The 21,088-nt window shown below is 40.2% G+C and overlaps 1 protein-coding gene and 2 pseudogenes across 1 annotated transcript; 1 reads left to right on the forward strand and 2 right to left on the reverse strand.

Annotated features, from left to right (window-relative positions):
* The first annotated feature begins 2,043 nt into the window (after positions 1–2,043).
* Positions 2,044–4,947, forward strand: LOC112200780 (annotated as a pseudogene).
* On the reverse strand, positions 4,945–6,227 carry LOC112200779 (probable xyloglucan endotransglucosylase/hydrolase protein 23). The gene is made up of 3 exons (XM_024341796.2): positions 5,882–6,227; positions 5,568–5,761; positions 4,945–5,464 (listed from the first exon to the last, which is right to left on the reverse strand). Exons 1-3 carry the CDS (start codon positions 6,152–6,154, stop codon positions 5,074–5,076), a joined length of 858 nt encoding a protein of 285 aa, XP_024197564.1. The 5' UTR covers positions 6,155–6,227; the 3' UTR covers positions 4,945–5,073.
* A 13,386-nt stretch (positions 6,228–19,613) lies between these two features.
* LOC112198425 lies at positions 19,614–20,879 on the reverse strand (annotated as a pseudogene).
* Between the last annotated feature and the right edge of the window lie 209 nt (positions 20,880–21,088).

Below are 21,088 nucleotides of genomic sequence, written 5' to 3' on the forward strand. Positions count from 1 at the left end.
TCACCTCAGAATCCCGCTGCGTCTTCTATACAGAACCGAACTAGTGCACTATCACCAACAACTCGTCCAATTCACCTTCTAGAAGCACCTATTCACCAATGATCTCAAATCAGTAACGATTCATAACCAATTTTAAGTCCGAAACCCCTGTTTTGAACTAAAATCCCCCAAAGTGGCGCCAATCGAGGCAAAACCACATCCGAGACCTCCCGAAGTCTCTGGAATACGTCCACGATCGATGTGACCAAACCACAAGTCGATCGGACGCTCAAATCCTCACGGATAGAATAATCGATCGGTATGAAATTGCAAAAATCATAACAATTCCATACGAACTCCAAAATTTGCATATTATATATCGAAACGCTCGTATCAACGAGTAGAACATATATAATACCAAAAACAGTTCCTTAAGTGGCTGGAACACCGCCGGAACGCCACCACAGACGGTGGTGCACCGCCACCGGCCAAAACACATTATTTCACAAAACTCCCAACATCAAAGTTCTTCATCTAAGCATGCTTGTGAATTCTCATAACTAGCTCGAAGTCAGAAAACAAGCTTAAGGGATCGAAAACTACCTCACAAGCCGTGAACAGTAATCCCAACTGAGTTGATCGAATTTTCACGTGAATCGATCCAAACAACCACCATGGATCGATCAGCGAGCTTGTTCTGAACTCAACCCAAGAAAATCGAAGCCGTGCCGACGTCGGAACTGTGTTTTCCGGTCGGGTCCGATTTCTCCAGTCTGCACCGCCTTGAACTGCCACCGAGACGGAGAATCGCCGTAAGAGAACACCAGAGGGACGACCAGACGGAGGAGACGACCCTGCTGGCCAATTTTCAAGGCCGGAGACCGCCGCAGTTGGCCGGAAAAGTCGGGTCGGATCGGCCGGGTTCGGGTCGGGTCAGGCGGTTTTCTTCGATACTGAGGGAGCGGACGAGAGAGAAGAGAGAGAGAGGGAGTGGCTTCCGGAAAAGGAAATGAGGAATAATGAAAAAAAAACTGATTTTTCCTTTATATACTAAAATGGAAACTTTTTCCAATAGCCATAACTTCCTCATACGAACTCCGATTCTCGCGTTCCACATGTCCACGAACTCGTATCGACGCGCTCTACAACTTTCGTGAAGGAAGTTTTCGGAAAATCTCGACGAATAAAAAGTCAACCTTTAGCAACCCCCCTAAAACCATATTCTTCAATTAATTATTCGTCCGAAACACTTCCGCTCCATCCACGAGCCACGAAACCGTCCAATAGTTATAAAATTAATTCTGGAAAAATCTTCAGAAAATAATTACGAATTTCCGGGGCATCACAACTTTTGGGCTTGGGAAGATCATGGGTTAGTTGGTTTGATTGTTCAAATAGGTGATGTGTCTTGCCATTCTTGATCAATTTGATTTTCGAGCTTTAGCTTATAACTCGTGATGACTATTCTATATATATATATATATATTTTTTTTTTTTTTTTTGAGAATTATATTGTTCTACCACAAATACATGTTTAGGCAGGTAAAATAGTCTAGTATTCTAAAGAATAATAAGAGTTTTCATTAATTTAAGAGAATGTTTTGAATAGGTGATGTTAGTTGTCTTTAATTGAATTGTACAGTTGCTCAATGCGAGTCTTTGGGTCAAAATACTTGTACTAGGATACTTGATAAGTGGTCATCCCGCTATTTTTTGAACATTCTTAAACCTATATATGTGTAGATACCTCTACTAGCAAGCTACTTTGCTACTCACCAAGCATAAGTAACACCCTCTTTGGGGGCCCACAAGCCATGGTGGGGCCCAACCGAGACATGCATCCCGTAGCCCGATGTCCAGGCTACGCCACAGTAGTCGGAAGCGGTCAATACCTCGCCAAGAAGCCACCTTCCCAGCCTTGCCAACATGCCTCCACAATATACCTTTCTACACTAGAATAGTGGCTTTAGCATCCCACATTGGAAAACAAGTGTAAGAGGGGAGGCTTCCTTACTTATAAAAGGGACCTCCACCCACTTAGATCATCACCCCATTACACATTTTGTAATCCCCTTAGGAACATACATAGTACAATATTCAAGTGGACGTAGTCTCCCGCTAAGACGGAGACGAACCACTATATTTCTTGTGTGTGTATGTCTCTCTCTCTTTTTATTTATCGTTAATTAGACCCCTCAGTTACTTGTATTAACAATATGTAACCCTCTTGACATCAAACGCACACAAGGCAGTGCCAACTGTTCAACATCCAAGTCCATATCCTTGCATGTCCCAATTAACTGGGATTCTTTGGCAAACATACACTCCCCGCCTCCCCACACCCCAAATCAAATTGTTATACAATTTCCTTTTGGCGGTGTTTCTGATATTATGATATAATAAAGACGATGAATTGTGATATAACTGGGCAGACATCAGTACGCTCTTAGATCCTGTATTTCAGAATAAAACTTTGTCCTATATAGCTTGGTCCTGCTTAGCTAACTACTGGATCTTGACAACCCATTTCTTCTTTTTGCCCTTCTTTCGTTTTTTTGCCACCTGTGTGTTTATCCGTATATCAATGCCCACGTGTAAATACCCATTCACCCCTTCCCTTCATCTCCTTACCGACTCGTATGTGTCAGTTCCAAGTTTCTTTACAAAACAGCAGCAATGGCTAGCAGCTACTGCCTGGTGTTTTTGCTCACTATTATCATTGGTTCTTTGATGGTTGTTATCTCTTCTGCTAGTAATTTCAATCAAGATTTTGAGATTACATGGGGTGAGGGCCGAGCTAAGATACTAAACAACAACCAGCTTCTTATACTTTACCTCGACAGAATCTCAGGGTCAGGATTCCAGTCCAAGAATGAGTATCTATTTGGTAAGATTGATATGCAACTCAAGCTTGTCCCAGGAAACTCCGCTGGCACTGTCACCGCCTATTATGTAAGTTTTAATTTGTTCCAATTATAGTATGCTTTTGTGTTTTGATCGTTAACTGGCTAGCATCCTATTCATCATCCAAACTCTAAACCGTATTTAAAAATATGTTCTAAGTCGATAGTTTGGGAATCATGACATAGTAGATATCGGCGAGAAACCGTCATGTAGTAATCTAAAACATATTCTCTTTGTGTGTGTGTGTGAGTGAACTTGTAGTTGTCCTCAAAAGGGTCAGCATGGGATGAGATAGATTTCGAGTTCTTGGGTAACTTGAGTGGTGATCCGTACACCGTCCACACCAATGTGTATAGCCAAGGCAAGGGCGATAGAGAGCAACAGTTCCATCTCTGGTTTGACCCGACCACCGACTTTCACACATATTCCATTCTTTGGAACCCTCAGCGCATTGTGTAAGTAGCCATCAAACTGCACTCAAATCATTCAAGGAAAATGGTGTTTTGGGCTCCTTATTTTGTTCAAATTGCAAGTTCAGTCCATTTTTCTTTTAATTTTGCAATTTTGGTCTTGCATGTGTTTCGAAGTTTTTCGATTTGATTACATTATTTTCATCATCTTGATAATTTCAACACAAAAATGTGATCACCTTGATGTAAATAAGCAAACATGTTTCTATTTTAGTTTTTTTTTTCAGATGTTTTAGGTCATTTAGTAACTTTTGTGCAAAATTAATATAATCCTTTGTTGTTGGTTTGTCAATAATTTTAGACCAACTATATTTTTTTTGTAACCGATAGTCTAGTCATCTTTTATTATACATATACTAGTGGCCACACTCCATGTATGTGGGTATTATTTTTATTTTTTGGTGAGAAAGTGGGTGGTTTCTTTTTATTTTTGAAATGAAGCGGGTGGTTTCTTAACCAAACAAGTTTTCTACAGTAATAACTACTACTTATTTTATTTTAGTTTTTTTTTTTTAAATAACGTTATTGTTCGGTTGGTTATTTAAGTTTCTAAATTTTTTTTATATTTGAGGATTGTTTCCGTCTAATTTTTCAGTTATGTCTAGCAAGCTCTCTTCTTTTATTATACTATAGATAAAAGTAATAACAGTACTTTTAGTTAGTACTTTAGTTAGAATTATCTATATTTAATTACTACATAATGTGACAGTATCTTGACTTGACTCTGAATCTCATTTATAACAGTGCTTTGTGAACAAATTTGAACCTTAACATTATGGTATTCTAATAGCTAAGGTCATTGGCATTTTTTTGGTCTGAAACAAAGGTTATTGACATGGTTCACTTTCTCCACGACAGATTCTATGTTGATGGCACCCCAATAAGAGAGTTCAAGAACTTGGAGTCAATTGGTGTTCCATTCCCAAAGGACCAGCCCATGAGATTACACTCTAGCCTTTGGAGTGCTGATGACTGGGCTACAAGGGGTGGCCTAGTTAAAACAGACTGGACCAAAGCTCCTTTCATTGCTTCTTATATGAACTTCAATGCCAATGCTTGTATATGGTCCTCTGGAACATCTTCTTGCACTTCAAAATCCCCATCGTCTGGTGGATGGCTCTCACAAGAGTTGGGTTTAGCAAGTAAGCAAAATTAAAATGGGTGCAAGAGAAGTTTATGATCTACAATTACTGCAGAGACACAAAGAGGTTTCCCCAAGGCTTCCCTCAAGAATGCAGAGTGTCCTAAGAAATCAGAAGATAAACTTTGATCATGCTCCTAGTGATGTTCCGTTACATGTTTATGTATCATTGTTTGTATACATATAAATATGTTTCCATTACATGCCAAAAAAAGAAAAAGTCCAGCTGTATCTCTCTTGTTCAAAAAAATTTAAATAAGTGGGGTGTTGTGGTAGACTCCTGTGTCAACAAGTTTCCTTGTAACAAAGTTTTTTTTTTTATTTGTTTTTTTTTCCTCTGTTTCTTATTCCATATGATCATGCTGTTTGCACATGACCATTGATTATATATGTACGCTTTTTTTCTTTTGCTCGTGCGCGCTTTACTTTGCCAATGTACGTAAGATGAACTTGCGTTGTAAAAAACTAAACATTATATCGGATCACTCTCAAAATAAAACAATTGTTAAAAATTGAATGATTACAGTAACAAATGAAAGAATTGGTGTATATATGTATTGCCATGTTCGATCAGTCTCTCTAGGAAGTGCTGCATTCTACAGGGAGGCCCTGAGGGAAACGCTTGACATCTGCGCAGTAATTGTAGATCATATAGTTCTTCTGCACCCATCTCATCCTTTCTTGACTTGTACTGTCCAGCTCTTGTGATAGCCAACCACCATTATTAGTACTAGTTGAACTGCAAGAAGATGCTCCAGAAGACCAAATGCAAGCTTCAGCATTAAAATTCCTGTAAGAGGCAGTGAAAGGAGCTGCACTCCAATCTGTCTTCACAAGTCCACCTCTTGTTGCCCAATCATCGGCGTTCCAGAGGCTCGAGTGTATTCTCATTGCTTGGCTCTTCAGGAATGGAACACCTTTCGACTCTTGATTCTTAAACTCTCTAATGGGAGTGCCATCAACTGAAAAACTGAACACATGACAAAACGTAATTAGTCAATGATAATGGAGAAGTATAGTATATGAATATTATTTCGCTAGTGTAACTAAATTCCGATTCATGGGGTACTTACACGATGCGCTGTGGATTCCAGAGAATGGAATAGGTGTGGAAATCAGCAGTTGGGTCGAACCACAGGTAGAATTGCTGCTCTCGGTTTCCTTTTCCTTGGCTGAAGATATTGGTGTGAAGAATGTAAGGGTCGCCACTCAAGTTTCCCAAGAACTCAAAGTCTATCTCATCCCATGTAGACCCTTCTGATTTTAACTGCAAGGGTTAACAAAATCATGTCATATAAGCAAGTCTCACCTCGATTTCGCAATAAATTTAGAAATAGAGAATTAATATGAAGCAATAAAATAGATAAATTCCAAAATGAAGACATACATAATAGGCAGTGACAGTTCCAGCAGAGTTTCCGGCAACAAGTTTGAGCTGCATGTCAATCTTGCCGAATAGATATTCATTTTGGGATTCAAAACCAGAGCCAGAGGCTTTGTCAAGCGAAAGAGTAAGAAGTTGACCGTCGTTGAGTATATTGGCTCGACCGTCCCCCCATGTAATTTTAAAGTCTTGGTTGAAGTTACCGGCAGAGGCAACCGTGAAAGAGCTAATAAGAAGAGCAATAGTCAGCAACATTAATGAACTGGATGAAGCCATGAATGGTGAAATGAAGTGTGCTTGAGTAAAGTGAAGAGAAGGAAGTTAACAATGGATGGATATGAAGTGGAAGAAGCTTGGTGGGTATTTATAGATGAGGATCGATGCATGGTTTAGCTAGCTGAGAGGAAGATGGAGTGACGGGGGAATTTGGGAAGGAAGGTTCAATCAACTCGGCTGGACAGTTGTTGCCTTACAGGAATTACTAAATTGTTAGCTGTCCCTAATCGCACTACCAAACACATCCAAACCCCCCAAAATGATTATTATTACCAAACGCGCTTATGAAGGAGAAATTCTAAAAAGGCATCTGCCTGGGCTTGCCTGGGCCCCAGGCTCTGGGGTACCAGGTATAAAGATATAACTTTTTATTTACTCTTTGCAAGTCTTTTATTATTATTATTATTATTATTATTATTATTATTATATCTAACATTGAATTTTGATGTAGGTGACGTCATTTGGATGAAAAATTGCGTCATTAATCAACAAAGCTGCTGGTGTCCAAGGCAGTGAAGGCACCTAGTTGAAGACGCTCCACTTTTGAAGAACACATTGTTTCAAAATTGGGTGTGCGCGCACCGAGTTTTAAACTTATTCATGTTTTTCTACACATACACTAGCATAGAGTCACGGTCCTTTGTTTTGCAAGTAGGGGGTCGAAATTATATGCATAAATTATAGTTGTGTAATTACTTGTGTGTGTGTGTATAGCTTAAAAAAAAATTACTTGTATATATATTGAAATCATCACAAATCTCTTAAATAAATAATGGATTTATTGCCACCACTAAAAAAGTTGGCATGGTGTGCATCATGGTGAGTGGGCCACAATTTTTTAATTCTTTTGAATCACCTTTTTTTCTAAGGGAAGGATGGCAATTATATTCAATCAATCGAAAGCAAATATTGGGGCCGAGGGGCCCCGGGGGGGCATAGACCGAAACCCTAAGAAATTGTGGTTATAGATACCATCAGGCCAATGTGCCCAAACTCTAACCACAATACACCTCCTACCAAGGCTACTTCGAACAGATGATCCCGAATGTCCCAGTAGTACCTTGTAGTTGACAGCCAAATGACTGCGTCCTCTTCAACACTGTGTTTAAAAAGTACCAAACCATGTGTAAAGGATCACTTGTCAGCAGATCAACCACCACAGTAAACCAAATTTGAACCAAATCATCCTTGGGAATAACACCATTACATGGTATAACACCTAGGCCTAATCCTAGATCAAAAGAGTAGGAACACAACCCTAACTCAAAGGAGTAGGGACTTATTAACCCTAACCAAAAACCTAACTGAAAAAGAAAAACCCTAACAAAAACCAAAAGGAGCAACCCACAATTCGCCGCCAAGCTATAGTCACGGGACCATAAATAACGGCCGTCGTTGCTAGATTGGTGCTGGCGTTATCACTCCACCCCGCTGCAGATCTGATCTGTGGTGGGCCCTAAACGTCAAAACCCAGCCACCGTAGCCATCCTCCTAGCCAAAAGAACAAAGCGACCTGAAAAAACCTCCGCCGCCTCCTGTCAACCCTTAGCACAGCAAACCATACCCAACAGTGACGCAAACCAACTCCGCCTTCCCACCGTGAACCAAACTGGAACCACCATTAGTTAAGCCGCCGACATCAATCAAGGTAGAGGAAAGTCGCCTGCAATGATTCTGCCTCTCCCCCCCCCCCTGAAGACACCAAATACCCATCCGGCAACAGCCACCATGCACTGGCGAGACTAGAGGCCCACGCCAGAGCCAGGGCGCCGCCGGATGAGACCCCGCAACCAACACCGAGAAAACCCAAAGTTTCAGAGGAAAAACCTAGGACCTCCGATAATCCCAGTTCTAGATAATTCTTTGAATCACCTAAGTTTTAATAGTTTCACCTTGTGTTCTATAAGAGTATCTTTAGCAATACTAGTTATTTTTTAGTCAAATTTTAGCCAAAATAGGTAAAAAGTTATTTTGACTAGCCACTTTCAATATACATCTACATCAATGATCTCTATTTTAACTAGTTTTGAATTTTTATTATTTTCTAAATAAATATTAAATAGTTTTAATGTATTTATAAATTACATAAAACAACTCAAAATTAATGTTTTAAATAGAGAGCTTCATCTCGCTCTCTATATTTAGGAGCGATATAGCTAAAAGTTATAATGGAAAACTACTTAATTAGGAGTCTGATGCTGCTACTAAAATAGATAAAAAGCTAAACATATTCTCCAAAATAGCTAAGGAGCCATTATAGAGAGTCTGTTAAGAGCATATTTAGCAATGGTAGCTATTTTTGAGTCAAATTTTAGGTAAAGTAGCTAAAAAGTCATTTTGGCTAGCCACTTTAGAAATATGTCTGTATCAGTGCTCTCTATTTTAGCTAATTTTGAATTTATATGATATTTTAAAGGAATATTAAATAGTTTAAATGTATTTATAAATTACATAAATTAACTCAAAATGAATGTTTTAAATTATAGAGAGGCACATCTCGCTCTCTATATTTATGAGCGAGATAGCTAAGAGTTATAATAGAGAGTCACTTAAGAGTCTGGTGCAGCTGTTACAATAGATAAAAAACTAAACATGCTCTCTAAAATAGCTAAGGAGCCAAAATAGAGAGTCTGCTAAATATGCTCTAAAGATGCTATAAGCTTTTATGTTACTTACTCAGTATAGCTGCTTAAGGTTTGTTTTTTGTTAAGTTTTATTCACTTTAGTCATCTACGGTCTTTCATCTACAAACTTAAAGTTTAATTCATCAAGGATCTTTCAGCAAAAAGAGGTTGCAAGAGGAAAACATATCATACGTGACTTCTCAGAGATAACTTTTGGTTTTAAATCTCGGAAAATTCTCCGGTGAATTAACTCACTAGTATGTTAAATATGCAATATGTAACGTTAGATGAGGAAAGAAATATCGTCTGACTATGATTAAAAAGGAATTCAAATGCATAGAAACTGGCTACCATGCTAGCCGATTACATGATCGTTGTGTCAATTGACTAGTAACAATGCATTTATGATCGCTAATTCTCTCTTCCTCTCTTCATTTGTATGCTCTCTTCACTTTTTTCCCTCAAGCTCCAAACATTTTCAAATAATCCCTGAAACCAAACTGTATTCCCCAAACATTTGATCAACAAATCTGATAGCAAAGTCTTTGTCGTGAAGATGGGTGAGGGTGAAAGATAAGAGTTCTACTACATACCCAACTAATGAGATTGAAAACACTGTCACTAGGGCTGCATTCACGATTGCTGATAATGAATACCAACCATTGAAGATGCACATACGACCACTGAGGATGTATACATGATTGACCACTGATAGTATATACACGAGTGATGTTCATTCATGTCGATTACTCTTTTCGAATGTCTTTTATGTATACAACCTAGAACCAGCAGACAACTCTTTAATGTAGTAATCAGTAAAATTTGGATGTCATTCATTATAAATTAGTTAATAAGGCTGTGTACAAAAACAAGGAGGCTGCGCACATAACTGATAGTCATGTCGTTCATATATTTCAATTTCTGGGTACTGCGGAGACTGCTAAAAATCTAAGACAGTGGATGACGAAATGAGGGTTAGTGAGGCTCTCGACGATGAAGAATATGAAGAGCAAGTGCAATGTCATATCACTCTTGATGGGAAGTGTAATAGAAGTGTGGAGAAAGAGAAAGAAGTCCAACCAAATGCTAGCTATAAACTTGATTCAGTAGACTTCCACAAGTAAAACAAGTCAAAGGTATGTCACTCTCTACACTTAATGAAGCCGAGGCTTTTTACTATCAACTTAGGGTTTTTTTTTTTTTTTGGCAAAAAACAGAACAAATTTTATTGCAGCAAACTAGAATTATAAACCAACAAACTGAGTTGTTGGAATAGACACAAACTGAAGGAAAAACAACCACATAGGCCCAGAAAAAGGCCCAAACAAATAAAGACAGAAAAACACAGTGGGCCCAAACTAGGCAAGCCCACAATCTTGATCAGCCAAACAAAAACCCAGCGCACAACGACGAGCATCCCAACATCGCCGTGAAGAACGGAGCAACCAACAACACAATTCGACCAAATCGAGCTATCGTTAGAGGGTCTAATGGCGGTTCTAAATAGAGAGAACCCAGTGAGTAAAATTTCAGGTGCAAAATCAAGGAACACAGAACTCAAATCATCTCTGATTCAGAGAACTATCGCTTTAGTTTGGCACAAGGCTTTAGTGCATGCTAGTGAGAGTACATTATGACATGCTTCTTATGGTATTTGTAGGAGGCAATATGTTTATTCTAAGAAGAGACAAGACCTTCAAAATGGCTCATTTACAAGGATAAGGCTCGTCCCCTAAAAAGACAAACAAGGGAGAAATGTTTTGCTTAATTCGCGTCAATTATAATAAAAAAATTGGAGCACTTTTTGTTAAAGTCTTGAACGATTATTGCTCACACAATCTAGCATCGACAAAGGAGGACCCTTTCCTACAATCACATGTTTCATAATCGGATCTTCATAGTTGTAGCCTATAAGAAGAGTGTCGATTATGGTATTCTAATAGCTAAGGCTTATCTACATGATTCACTTTTCTCCATGATAGATTTTATGTTGATGTCACCCCAATAAGCGATCGAGTTCAAGAACTTAGAATTAATTGGTGTTCCATTCCTAAAGAACCAGGCCACGAGAATATATTCTGCCCTTACGAATGCAGATGACTAGACTATTAGGGTTGATCTAGTTAAAATAGACTGGACCAAATATCCTTTCATTGCTTCCTAGAAGAGCTTCATTGCCAATGCATGTATACGGTTCTCTGAAACATCTTCTTGCACTATAATCTCTATCTTATATTGGCTCCGCATGCTATGCATGGCACTCATAAGTTCCATGTTCAAATCTCACTGACACCAAGGTGGAATGGGCTGGGGATAAAAACAAATTGTAAATAAAATAAAATAAGACGTAAAGACAAGGCTAATCGAGACACAATTTATCTTAGTCCAGTATCAAAACTCAACATCAGGCATTGGTTGAAATCAAGCTTAAATTGTGGAATGAGACATTAGCAGCCCTAAATCTCAGTTGGGGCGAGTCCCTGCCATACCAATACCACCATTCGACAAACAAAATCCTTTACACGGTGGGATATACCCCAAGGTCTTGGTCGTAAAGTATTGAATCTTGCTTTTGAAGTTCTAGGATGTAAAGTCTTTTTTTTTTTTTTTTTTGAGTAAAGATAGAGATATCATTCATCCTAAGGCCAGAACGACACTTAAAATGATTTCCTCTGCTTATTATCAGCCAAGCAGGTTAGAAAAGACCACTACCATCCACTATTACAATAAGCTCACTTATTTAGCAAGCCCACACTATTATGATTAGCAGTCTAACACAAAATCAAAATTTAATGAGATCTCCTTTACCAACGCACTCAATTGTGGTGCTCCAGAAATAATTGGGAATAAAGCACAGTATAACAAGTAAGCTTTAAAAAGATTATCTTCGACATCAAACAAAGTCAATCTTCTTGATCAGGAAGCTAGCATGAAATTTGCTAGCATAAGTCACTCCAAATAGAAGCAAAATGTCTTGGATCAATCCCCTAGGGTCACAAATGCGATACGGCCCTGAAAAACCAAATTGGACCCAAAACCCAATAGCAAACTAGTCTACTAAAGGCACCCAACCAAGATCAGCATCAGACACAATTCTACCGTACACCACCACCAAGTTGCTGTCATGGACAAGATGGCCTTGTCATGCTCTCAATAAACCCGCACTAGCTAGACAACGATCATGCGAGTGTTGAAGATCACCATACAACATTTTCCTTATCACATGATGATCCAAAAATCCAATTCCACACACTGACATCCAAACCATTGTCAATTGCTAGTAACTATTCATGCATATTGGTATTGTTCCACTGTGATTGTTTGAACCTGCCAAGATAAATGCCAATGGGGATCGAAAATGGGCCCACCCATCTTTAGGAGAAGAAAATCGATAAGGAAGAGACAAATCCACTCGACCTGGATCCCAAATATGATCTTGATAGTTTTCATTGAGTTGAGACGTACAAAAAAACCTCAAATGGAGCCACCCGAGATGGCGGGACCACAAGCTTAAAATCGTCGAAGTACCACTGCGATAGGATAACACCACCATGACTTCTTGGAGCAGATCGGAGAAATCGGGGAGATGTGAAAACCCATACTCGAGTTGTGTGACATTTGTACAAACCTCCACTAATATGGAGGATTTGTTACATCACCAAGCATAAGTAACACCCTCTTAGTAGGCCCACAAGCCATGGTGGGATCTAACCGTGATATACATGCTGTAACCCGGCATACAACCTATCTCGTGGTAGTCGGAAGCGGCCAAGACCTCACCAGCCGGGAAGCAACCTTCCCAGCCTTGCCAAGTTATCTTCACAAACATGCTTTCTAAGACTAGAATAGTAAGACTAGAATAGTGGTTTTAGCATCCCACATGGAACAAAATGTAAAGGAGAGGGGTTCCCTTACCTATAAAAGGGACCCCTCCTCCCACTTAAACTCCATCCCATTACATCTCTTGTAATCCCCTTAGGCCGCAAGGCCCAAACACACTAGTTAATCTTTCAAGTGGACGTGGTCTCCCTCTAAGGTGGGAGATGAGCCACTATACTTCTTGTGTGTGTGTCTCTCTCTCTTTCTCTAACGTTAACTGGAGCCTTCGATTTCTAACATTAACAACATTAGAGGTGCCAGAATAGGTCTCTATGTGAGATGGAGATAAGTGCAAAGAGGTTGACGGCTAGAGCTAGCACCCATGATTCTCTCATTAGTTACGTTTTGGTGATCTCTTTAGTAATATTTAACATTGTTTAAGAGATACACCCCTCCTTAATTAATTAGAATTCCAAACACTTTTTCTTTTCATTTTTTTTTTCAAAGAGGGTGTCAATGCAATAAATAGGTGGTGAGAAGTAAACAATACACGGTAACCCACCTGCAGTAGGCCTGTCAAAATCGAATTACTGCCTAGAGACCTTGTAAAACTAATCAAGATATCTTGGATGCAATACACTCAAATAACTAAAGTAACTTGACATTACCGGAGACACGTTAAAATTACAAATCTTATGTGAATTGTACCTAAATTTTAAAGAAAAAAAGTTGAAAAGTCAAGACCAGTAGTTATACACCAAAACAACCTTCAATCAAATATGCTAAATGTCATCGAACCCCGCCATACATTTACTAGTTCAACATATTGGCTTAATATGACCCGACTGAACGTTTCTTTTTTTAATAAAAATCTGCAACCTATAAGGTTCAACTCATAATAATTATTTTCTCAAAAACAAATAATAATAATGTTTTAGAGAAACGGGAATTGAGAGAAAATTGTTGTGTGTTCTCATTGATAATAAGGGTCTTTTTATATAGAGGATTACAATGCATAGAATCTGAATCATACATTGAATATGAATATCTAGAACCCTCTAATTAAACCCTATTACCACTAGGTCAAGTAACCTAGGGTTTAGACCAGACACACAAATAGAGATTTACTTGAACACTCCCCCTTGTGTCGCCCAAACGCGGTGCTTCTTTCGTTGCCTCATTAAAAACCTTGCCGAGTAACAAAAACCCGGTGAGACAAAAATAACCTCGGTCGAAGGGGAAAAAGAGCACAATACACCCTTCATGTTTCGAGACCCTACATGTCTGCATCTCGCCCTGATGACTACGATCATGAGAGTTCGGATAACTTCCGCAAAAGATGCTACCAACATGTTTCTCGAAAGTGGAATTTAGGCAATGACTTAGTGAGCAAGCCTACTACACTAACCTCAGATTGAACCTAGTTCACTTTGATTTTGAGGAGAGTTTGTTGTTGCTGATTATCCTTAGTGTTGTCGCTTTTGATGTAGCCTTGCTTCATTTGTTCAAAAACAAGCAGCATTATCCTAAATGCTCGTAGGCATATCTGTGGTAGACTTTAAACCACAATTATTTGAACATGAGTAATTATGGATCCAATCCATATACATTCACGAACCACTTCGTGAAGAGCAATAATCTCTGCATTGTTCAAAGATATAGCGACTAGAGTCTATTATGTAGACTTTCAAGATATTGCGGTCTTACCTATAGTGAACACTTAACTAGTTTGGGAATGACCTTTGTGTGGGTTAGAGAGATACCCAACATCAGCAAAACCTTCTAAAACACATGTCGTTTTGGGATGGAGATGGAGGACGCAGGCCAGTGCAAGCGGCGTTCCTGCTATGTGATGGGTCTGAATCCATCATCTCTCTGTAGGGATAGAACAAACTCATATCAATCGTACTGAAAGATATCTTTTACACTAATTCAATAGTGTCGCATTGGCGCAAAGCTATACCTTAGCTAACAAGTTCATAACATATGAGATGTCCGGTCTTGTGCCTATTGTACTTATGTAGGGCACTTCCGCCTTTAGCACATCTTCGCCATCATCCTTCGGACGAAGAGGATCCTTTTCAGGATAAAGACTACGGACGATCGTGGGGGTGCTTGAAGGCTTGACCTTGTCAAAATGTCTAAGCATCTATTAACACGATGCTCAAGTTTCAAACCGAGACATAATCGTGTTCTCCCAAAATCCTTCATCTCAAACTCGGATTTCAAGTGTTCAGCAGTTTCCCTTAACTCTTTAAGGGCTTCTAATGAAGATCATGTCAAACATGAACTGCGATAGAATCCAAAACTTGTAATGGAAATGCGCGGGCATATCCCTTCCTAATCTAGTAGTCACTTTAGTGAGTGTTTCAACCTTATTGTAAACGCGCTCCGTGGTCTAGAGCCACTTGACTTGGGTAAATGGAGTTCACCCTGAACTTTCATGTATATTCCGTATCTATATCCCCATAGAAATACTTAGTGACCATATTTGTAAGCTGCATGCATGTTCAGTTATTCGAAAACTACCAAACTGACATGGTAGTGGAGTGCAATCACATCCATTACGAGAGAATATGTCTCATCGTAGCCGATTCCAGGACGTTTTGTGAGAAGTCTTGCGCCATAAGGTGAGATTGCCATCTCTTTTTCTTATCACGCTTTCTAATTAAGACCCATTAGTCAATAGGTTTTATATTAGGAGGTGTTAGCATCACTAGCTCAAAAACATTCCTCTTCGTTAGAGAATCCATCTTAACCTGGATCGCAACTTTCCATTTAGGCCAGATTTCTCTACATTGGCATTCATCCATCAACGGAGCATGGTTCAATATCATCTGACTCAACAAACTCATGTGCAACGAAATGTGCAACTACATCATCAATTATGATGGAGTTTCTATCCCACGTCTCATGTACACTAGTGTAATTTTTATAGAGCTCTATATTCTCAGGAATAAGTTCTGACGTTGAGGCGTCCCCCAACGATAACCATAATCCAGAAGATTCTCATGAGACAGATTTTGAGTACTGATGATCAAAGGATTGGAGTATGCCAAAGTATCATTCGCACCTACGGGCCTCCCATGCATCCAAGCTGGGGCCATGGCCTATAACGCCAGAGTACCACTCTCTTTGGCATTGGCGCCATGCCTTCCTCCGAGTAGGGTGGCGCTATGTCCTCTCGTAGGGATGTTCTTCCTTGCAGGCATATTTGCAGCAGATGTGTGATCTCGTCACTTTAGCAGGGATCGAGATGAGACATAGTTGGGAAAGGTCACGACAATTCCTGTCATGTCGTTCCTGTTGAACTTTCGTGTTCTTATCTTTTCCTAACGACGGGAAGACTATCTCATCAAAGTGACATCCACAAATCTAGATGTAGGAAGATCGCCTAGCAAGGGCATTAAGTAGCAGACGATTGTTAGAGTCTCAAATCCAACGTAGTTGCCCATTCGTCTGTAAGGACCCATCATAGGGCGTTGTGGCGACGTAATTGGCACATAAATGACACACTCAAATATGAGTAAGTACGATACTTGTACCCAGTCACTAGCTGTAACGCAGAGGTAGATTGAGTGGCAGTGGGTCGTAGACGAATTAGCATCGCTGCATGTGATATTGCATCACCCCAAGCGGATATAAGGAGATTGGTGCGCATTACCAATGTCCTGACTACCATCATAGTCATTTCCGCAAGACCATTTGGGTGTGTAAATGGGAATATGACATCATTCCCATTACAATAACTATCGAAAGTCTTCGATGTAAACTCTCTAGCATAGTCAAATCCAATTGACTAAATATGATGATTCAGGGAGTGAGCCCATTGTCATATGATATATGCTAGGAGTGTAGCATAAGCAGCATTACAAGTGGATAATGGCACAACACGTGACCAGTGTTTTTGTGTATCAACCAACATCATGAGATATTTAAACGTCCTCAAGTTGGTTGAACTAGTCCACAGAATCCCCACGGATTCTATGTAAGAACATAATGAGTATGTTCATTTCCTTTGCATAGGACGGTCTCAGTCCTCATTTCCCTAAGGAACGGGCTTTGTAAATTGAGCGATAGGCCTTAGAAGCAATCAATGAGGATTGTGGTTGGGCCTGAGCATCTGAAACGCTATTGGAAGCAAAGTTGGTGATTGCAGCATCACCTAGGGCATCATCACCATGATGGACGCCATCCATGGTGTCATGGATATGGACTATGTCAGCCCTAGGCTGGTGGTGGACAGCGGCTATACCAGAGGCAGAGGCAGCAGTCACACATAGTCCAGGAATCAACTTTTGATTCATGCTTCGTTTCGCTCTAGAGAAAGGATGTCCAAGTGAAGTCTTTAGTAGACAGATCATCATATCATGATTATGATGACCTATCATGTCGTGACAAAGCCAATATGTGTCTAAATCCAAGAGATCATCTCTCATAACTATATGACCTTTAATATCTCGAATAGTGACCCGACCATCGTAGTCACAAAAGTAATATGCTCAGAATCAAAATGGAGTCATAATGAAAAGGACTCAAAATTTTATTCATAAGCCAACAGAGTACATCATTGTCTCTTAACCATTAGGAGAATCTAATCCAAATGCTAGCTAATGCAAAATAAAGGTAGTCTTTTGACTTCTTTCGGTAACTCCGAAATAAATATGACCAAGTGAGTAGAGAGATGTCGGTGGAGCAACGCTCAATTAAGTACCACTTATCTCAAAACCTTCCTAGACATCATACTCATTTTGCATGAGCCTATGAGAAGAAAAACTAAACCAATGACATTTACTACAAAGTATATGGCAATTGCCTATTACTTCTCTTGAAAAAATAAAGACTTAAACAGAATTGGTGATCTATCGATCCCAGCCAGATTTGTAGTCTTCAACCCTTCACTCTTGATCATCTTCATGATCTTCTTGTTCCACATGAGCTTCTCTTACATCACAATATGCTTTGTAGGCGGTGACAATTTCTTTACGAGCTCTACAAATATGTGCCCAATGACCGGATACTCCACATCGAGAACATACATCTCTTCACTTAGACTCCATTGATTGAGGTCCTTTAAAAGCATCATTTAGTTAGCTCCTAGTGTTGGTGCCGCCACTAACATGGCCAAAGGCGTTGCCTCCCTCTCTCTTTCCACGTTGACCTCTCCGGTTCCGTGTTGGCCTATTTTGGCGGTTACCTTCCCAAGTAGAGCGATTATATGGACCAAAACATCCAGAAGTATCCCTACGATTAGGGTTTTGCTCTTGGCGGCCTCTCTTAGAGGCACGACTATAATTGGATTCTGGAATAAGCTCTGTTTCTACAGATCTCGAATTATAGTTCTTCACAAGGATGTTGTCATGCTTTTCAGCGACATTCATAGCTCCAATAAACTCATGCTTTTCAGCGACATTCCAAAGCTTGAGCTTGCTCAACAGTTAGCACGTCCTAGCTAGGTTCTAGAATCGTATCCAGGATTTCATAGGCCTTGAGATGCTGGCGGACATCACGAACCTACCTGTGATATCCAGAGCCAGTTGCTCCCAATGGAGCAAAGTCCAGTTTGTTCAAGTTACTCATCTTGAAAAAGAACAAGAAATTACGGTTAGTTTTGGAGCGTTAAAAGGCTACCACGAAAACATATAAAATTTCTGAGCGTAGTTGCTCCCAAGAAATTATGAATTTCTGAGCTTAATTGCTTCCAAGAAATTAGGAATTTCTGAGTGTAATCGCTTCCAAGAAATTCAATTCCAAGTGGTATTGGATTAAATCGAAACAATGACGTAAGTAGTTGATTATAATTTCTCTACAAAATCTAAGTTTGGAGGACTCTGCAAGCTCCAAGGTTGGAGTGAGCACGAACCCCCATAGTTCGACTTTTGGTCTCCTCTATAATGAAGAGGGAGGGGGGGTAGAAGAAGGGAGTTTGCAAGTCCCCGAGAAAAAGAAGAAAAACTCAAAAATGGGAACTTTTAGTAAAACATAGCTCTTAGGATTGCAGAACGTATTTGGTCCTTGTCATAGGATTGGAGACGAGCTTCAGTCCTAGTGCAAACAAGCAGATTTGTAGGATTATAGCGTGGTCGAGGAGTCGCAGGGGTGGCGGAATCGCAGAGTCGCGGGGTCACCGAATCTAGAAGTCGCGGGGTTGCAGAATGGCTGAGTCGCAAGGTCGCGGGGTGGCGAAGTTGCAAGGTCGAGGGGTGGCGAAGTTGCAAGGTTGAGAGGTCGCGAAGTCGCCAGTACGCGGGGTAGCGGAGTCATGAGGTCACGAGGTCAAGGGGTCGCGGAGTCGCGAGGTCGCAAGTTCACCGATTCGCGAGGTCGTGGGGTTACGAAGTCTCAAAGGGCTCGGCATATCTCGGCAGGGGCCTGTGCGGGGCTGTCGGTAGATATCGACAAGGGCAGGCACAGAGGTGCGCAAGTCTCGCCAGATGCGTGCAAGGCAGGCACAGGGCAGGGGGGCCTGTCCAACTTTTTCGATGGCCGGTTTAGGGCTCCTCCAGCCAGTTCTGGGCTCCTTAAGGCTACGACATCGATTTGTGGGGCGGGGGATGCTTGGATTTGAAGGCTATGAAATTAGGGTTAGGGCTTCGTGCTGATAACGTGCTTTAGAGAAACGGGAATTGAGAGAAAATTATTGTGTATTCTCATTGATAATAGGGGTCTTTTTATATAGAGGATTACAATGCATAGAATCCGAATCATACAAGGAAAGGTAATCATACATTGAATAGGAATATCTAGATCCCTACAATTAAACCCTATTACCACTAGGTCAAGTAACCTAGGGTTTGGGTCAGACACACAAATAGGGATTTAATTGAACAAATAATAGCTTATTTTCTTTTGTTCTTGCTTTGCTTTTCCAATATGTATATATGTGTGATGAACATGAGACTACGTATACCCACCTTTCCTCAATATGTATTGCATGTGAGAAAGAAAATTGGGTCACTATTATATAATAAGTAACACTACTTTAGAAAAGCAAAAATTTTAACCAGAAGATTTGATACTTCAAATAGAAAAATTACTATTGATTGATCATTACAGTAACAAACTAAAGAATTGGTATATGTATGTTGTTCAGTTTTTCTAAGAAGTGTTGCATTCTACATGGAGGCCCTGAGGAAACCGCTTGACATCTGCGCAGTAATTGTAGATCATGTAGTTGTTCTGCACCCATTTCATCCTTTCTTGACTTGTACTGTCCAGCTCTTGTGATAACCAATCGCCATTTTGAGTACTAGTTGAACTGCAAAAAGATGCTCCAGAAGACCAAATGCAAGCTTCAGCATTGAAATTCCTCTAAGAGGCAGTGAAAGTAGCTGCACTCCAATCTGTCTTTACAAGTCCACCGCTTGTTGCCCAATCATCGGCGTTCCAGAGGCTCGAGTGTACTCTCATTGCTTGGATCTTCAAGAATGGAACACCTTTCGACTCTTGATTCTTGAACTCTCTAATGGGAGTGCCATCAACTGAAAAACTGAAACATGTGACAGAGAGTAATTAGTCAATGAATAATAAAGAAAGATATTAATTTATCTAGTGTAAGAAAACTCGGACTTATGGCATGGGGTGCTTACACAATGCGCTGTGGATTCCAGAGAATGAAATAGGCATGGAAATCAGCAGTTGGGTCAAACCAGAGGTGGAATTGCTGCTTTCGGTTTCCTTTGCCTTGGCTGAAGATATTGGTGTGAAGAATGTTTGGGTCGCCACTCAAGTTCCCCAAGAACTCAAAGTCTATCTCATCCCAAGTAGACCCTTCTGATTTCAACTGCAAAATAACAGAATCATGTCATATAAGTAAGTCTCACCCGAATTCCCAATAATTTAGATATGAGAGAATATGAAGCAGAATAGCAGATAAATTCCAAAATGATGACATACATAATAGGCTGTGACAGTTCCAGCAGAGTTTCCGGCGACAAGCTTGGGCTGCATGTCAATCTTGCTGAATAGATATTACTTTTTGGATTCAAAACCAGAGCCAGAGGCTTTGTCGAGCGAGAGAGTAAGAAGTTGACCGTCATTGAGTATCTTGGCTCGACCGTCCCCCCATGTAATCTTAAAGTCTTGGTTGAAGTTACCAGCAGAGGCAACCATGAAAGAGTTAACAGGAAGAGGAATAATCAGCAACACTACTGAAGTGGAAGAAGCCATGAAGTAGCTAAATGTATGAAATGAGGATTCGTTGAAGAACTGATGAAGAGAAGAAGGTGAAGAATGGCTGAGTTGAAGTAGAACAGAAGAGCTTGGTAGGTATATATAGATAAGCATGCATGGGCAATTGGGCATGCTTTAGCTTGCTGGGAGGAAGATCGAGTGATGGGAAGTTTGGAAGGAAGGTTCAGCCAACTCGGCTGTGGACAGTTGTTGGCTGCTTACATAAAGTGGTATATTGTTAGCTGTCCAGAATCACACTACCAACCACATCCAAAACCCCCCAAAATGATCATTATCACCAAACACGTACGCTTTAGAA

The sequence above is a fragment of the Rosa chinensis genome, chromosome 4, assembly GCF_002994745.2.
Source record: "Rosa chinensis cultivar Old Blush chromosome 4, RchiOBHm-V2, whole genome shotgun sequence".
In the NCBI taxonomy this organism is placed as follows: domain Eukaryota; kingdom Viridiplantae; phylum Streptophyta; class Magnoliopsida; order Rosales; family Rosaceae; genus Rosa; species Rosa chinensis.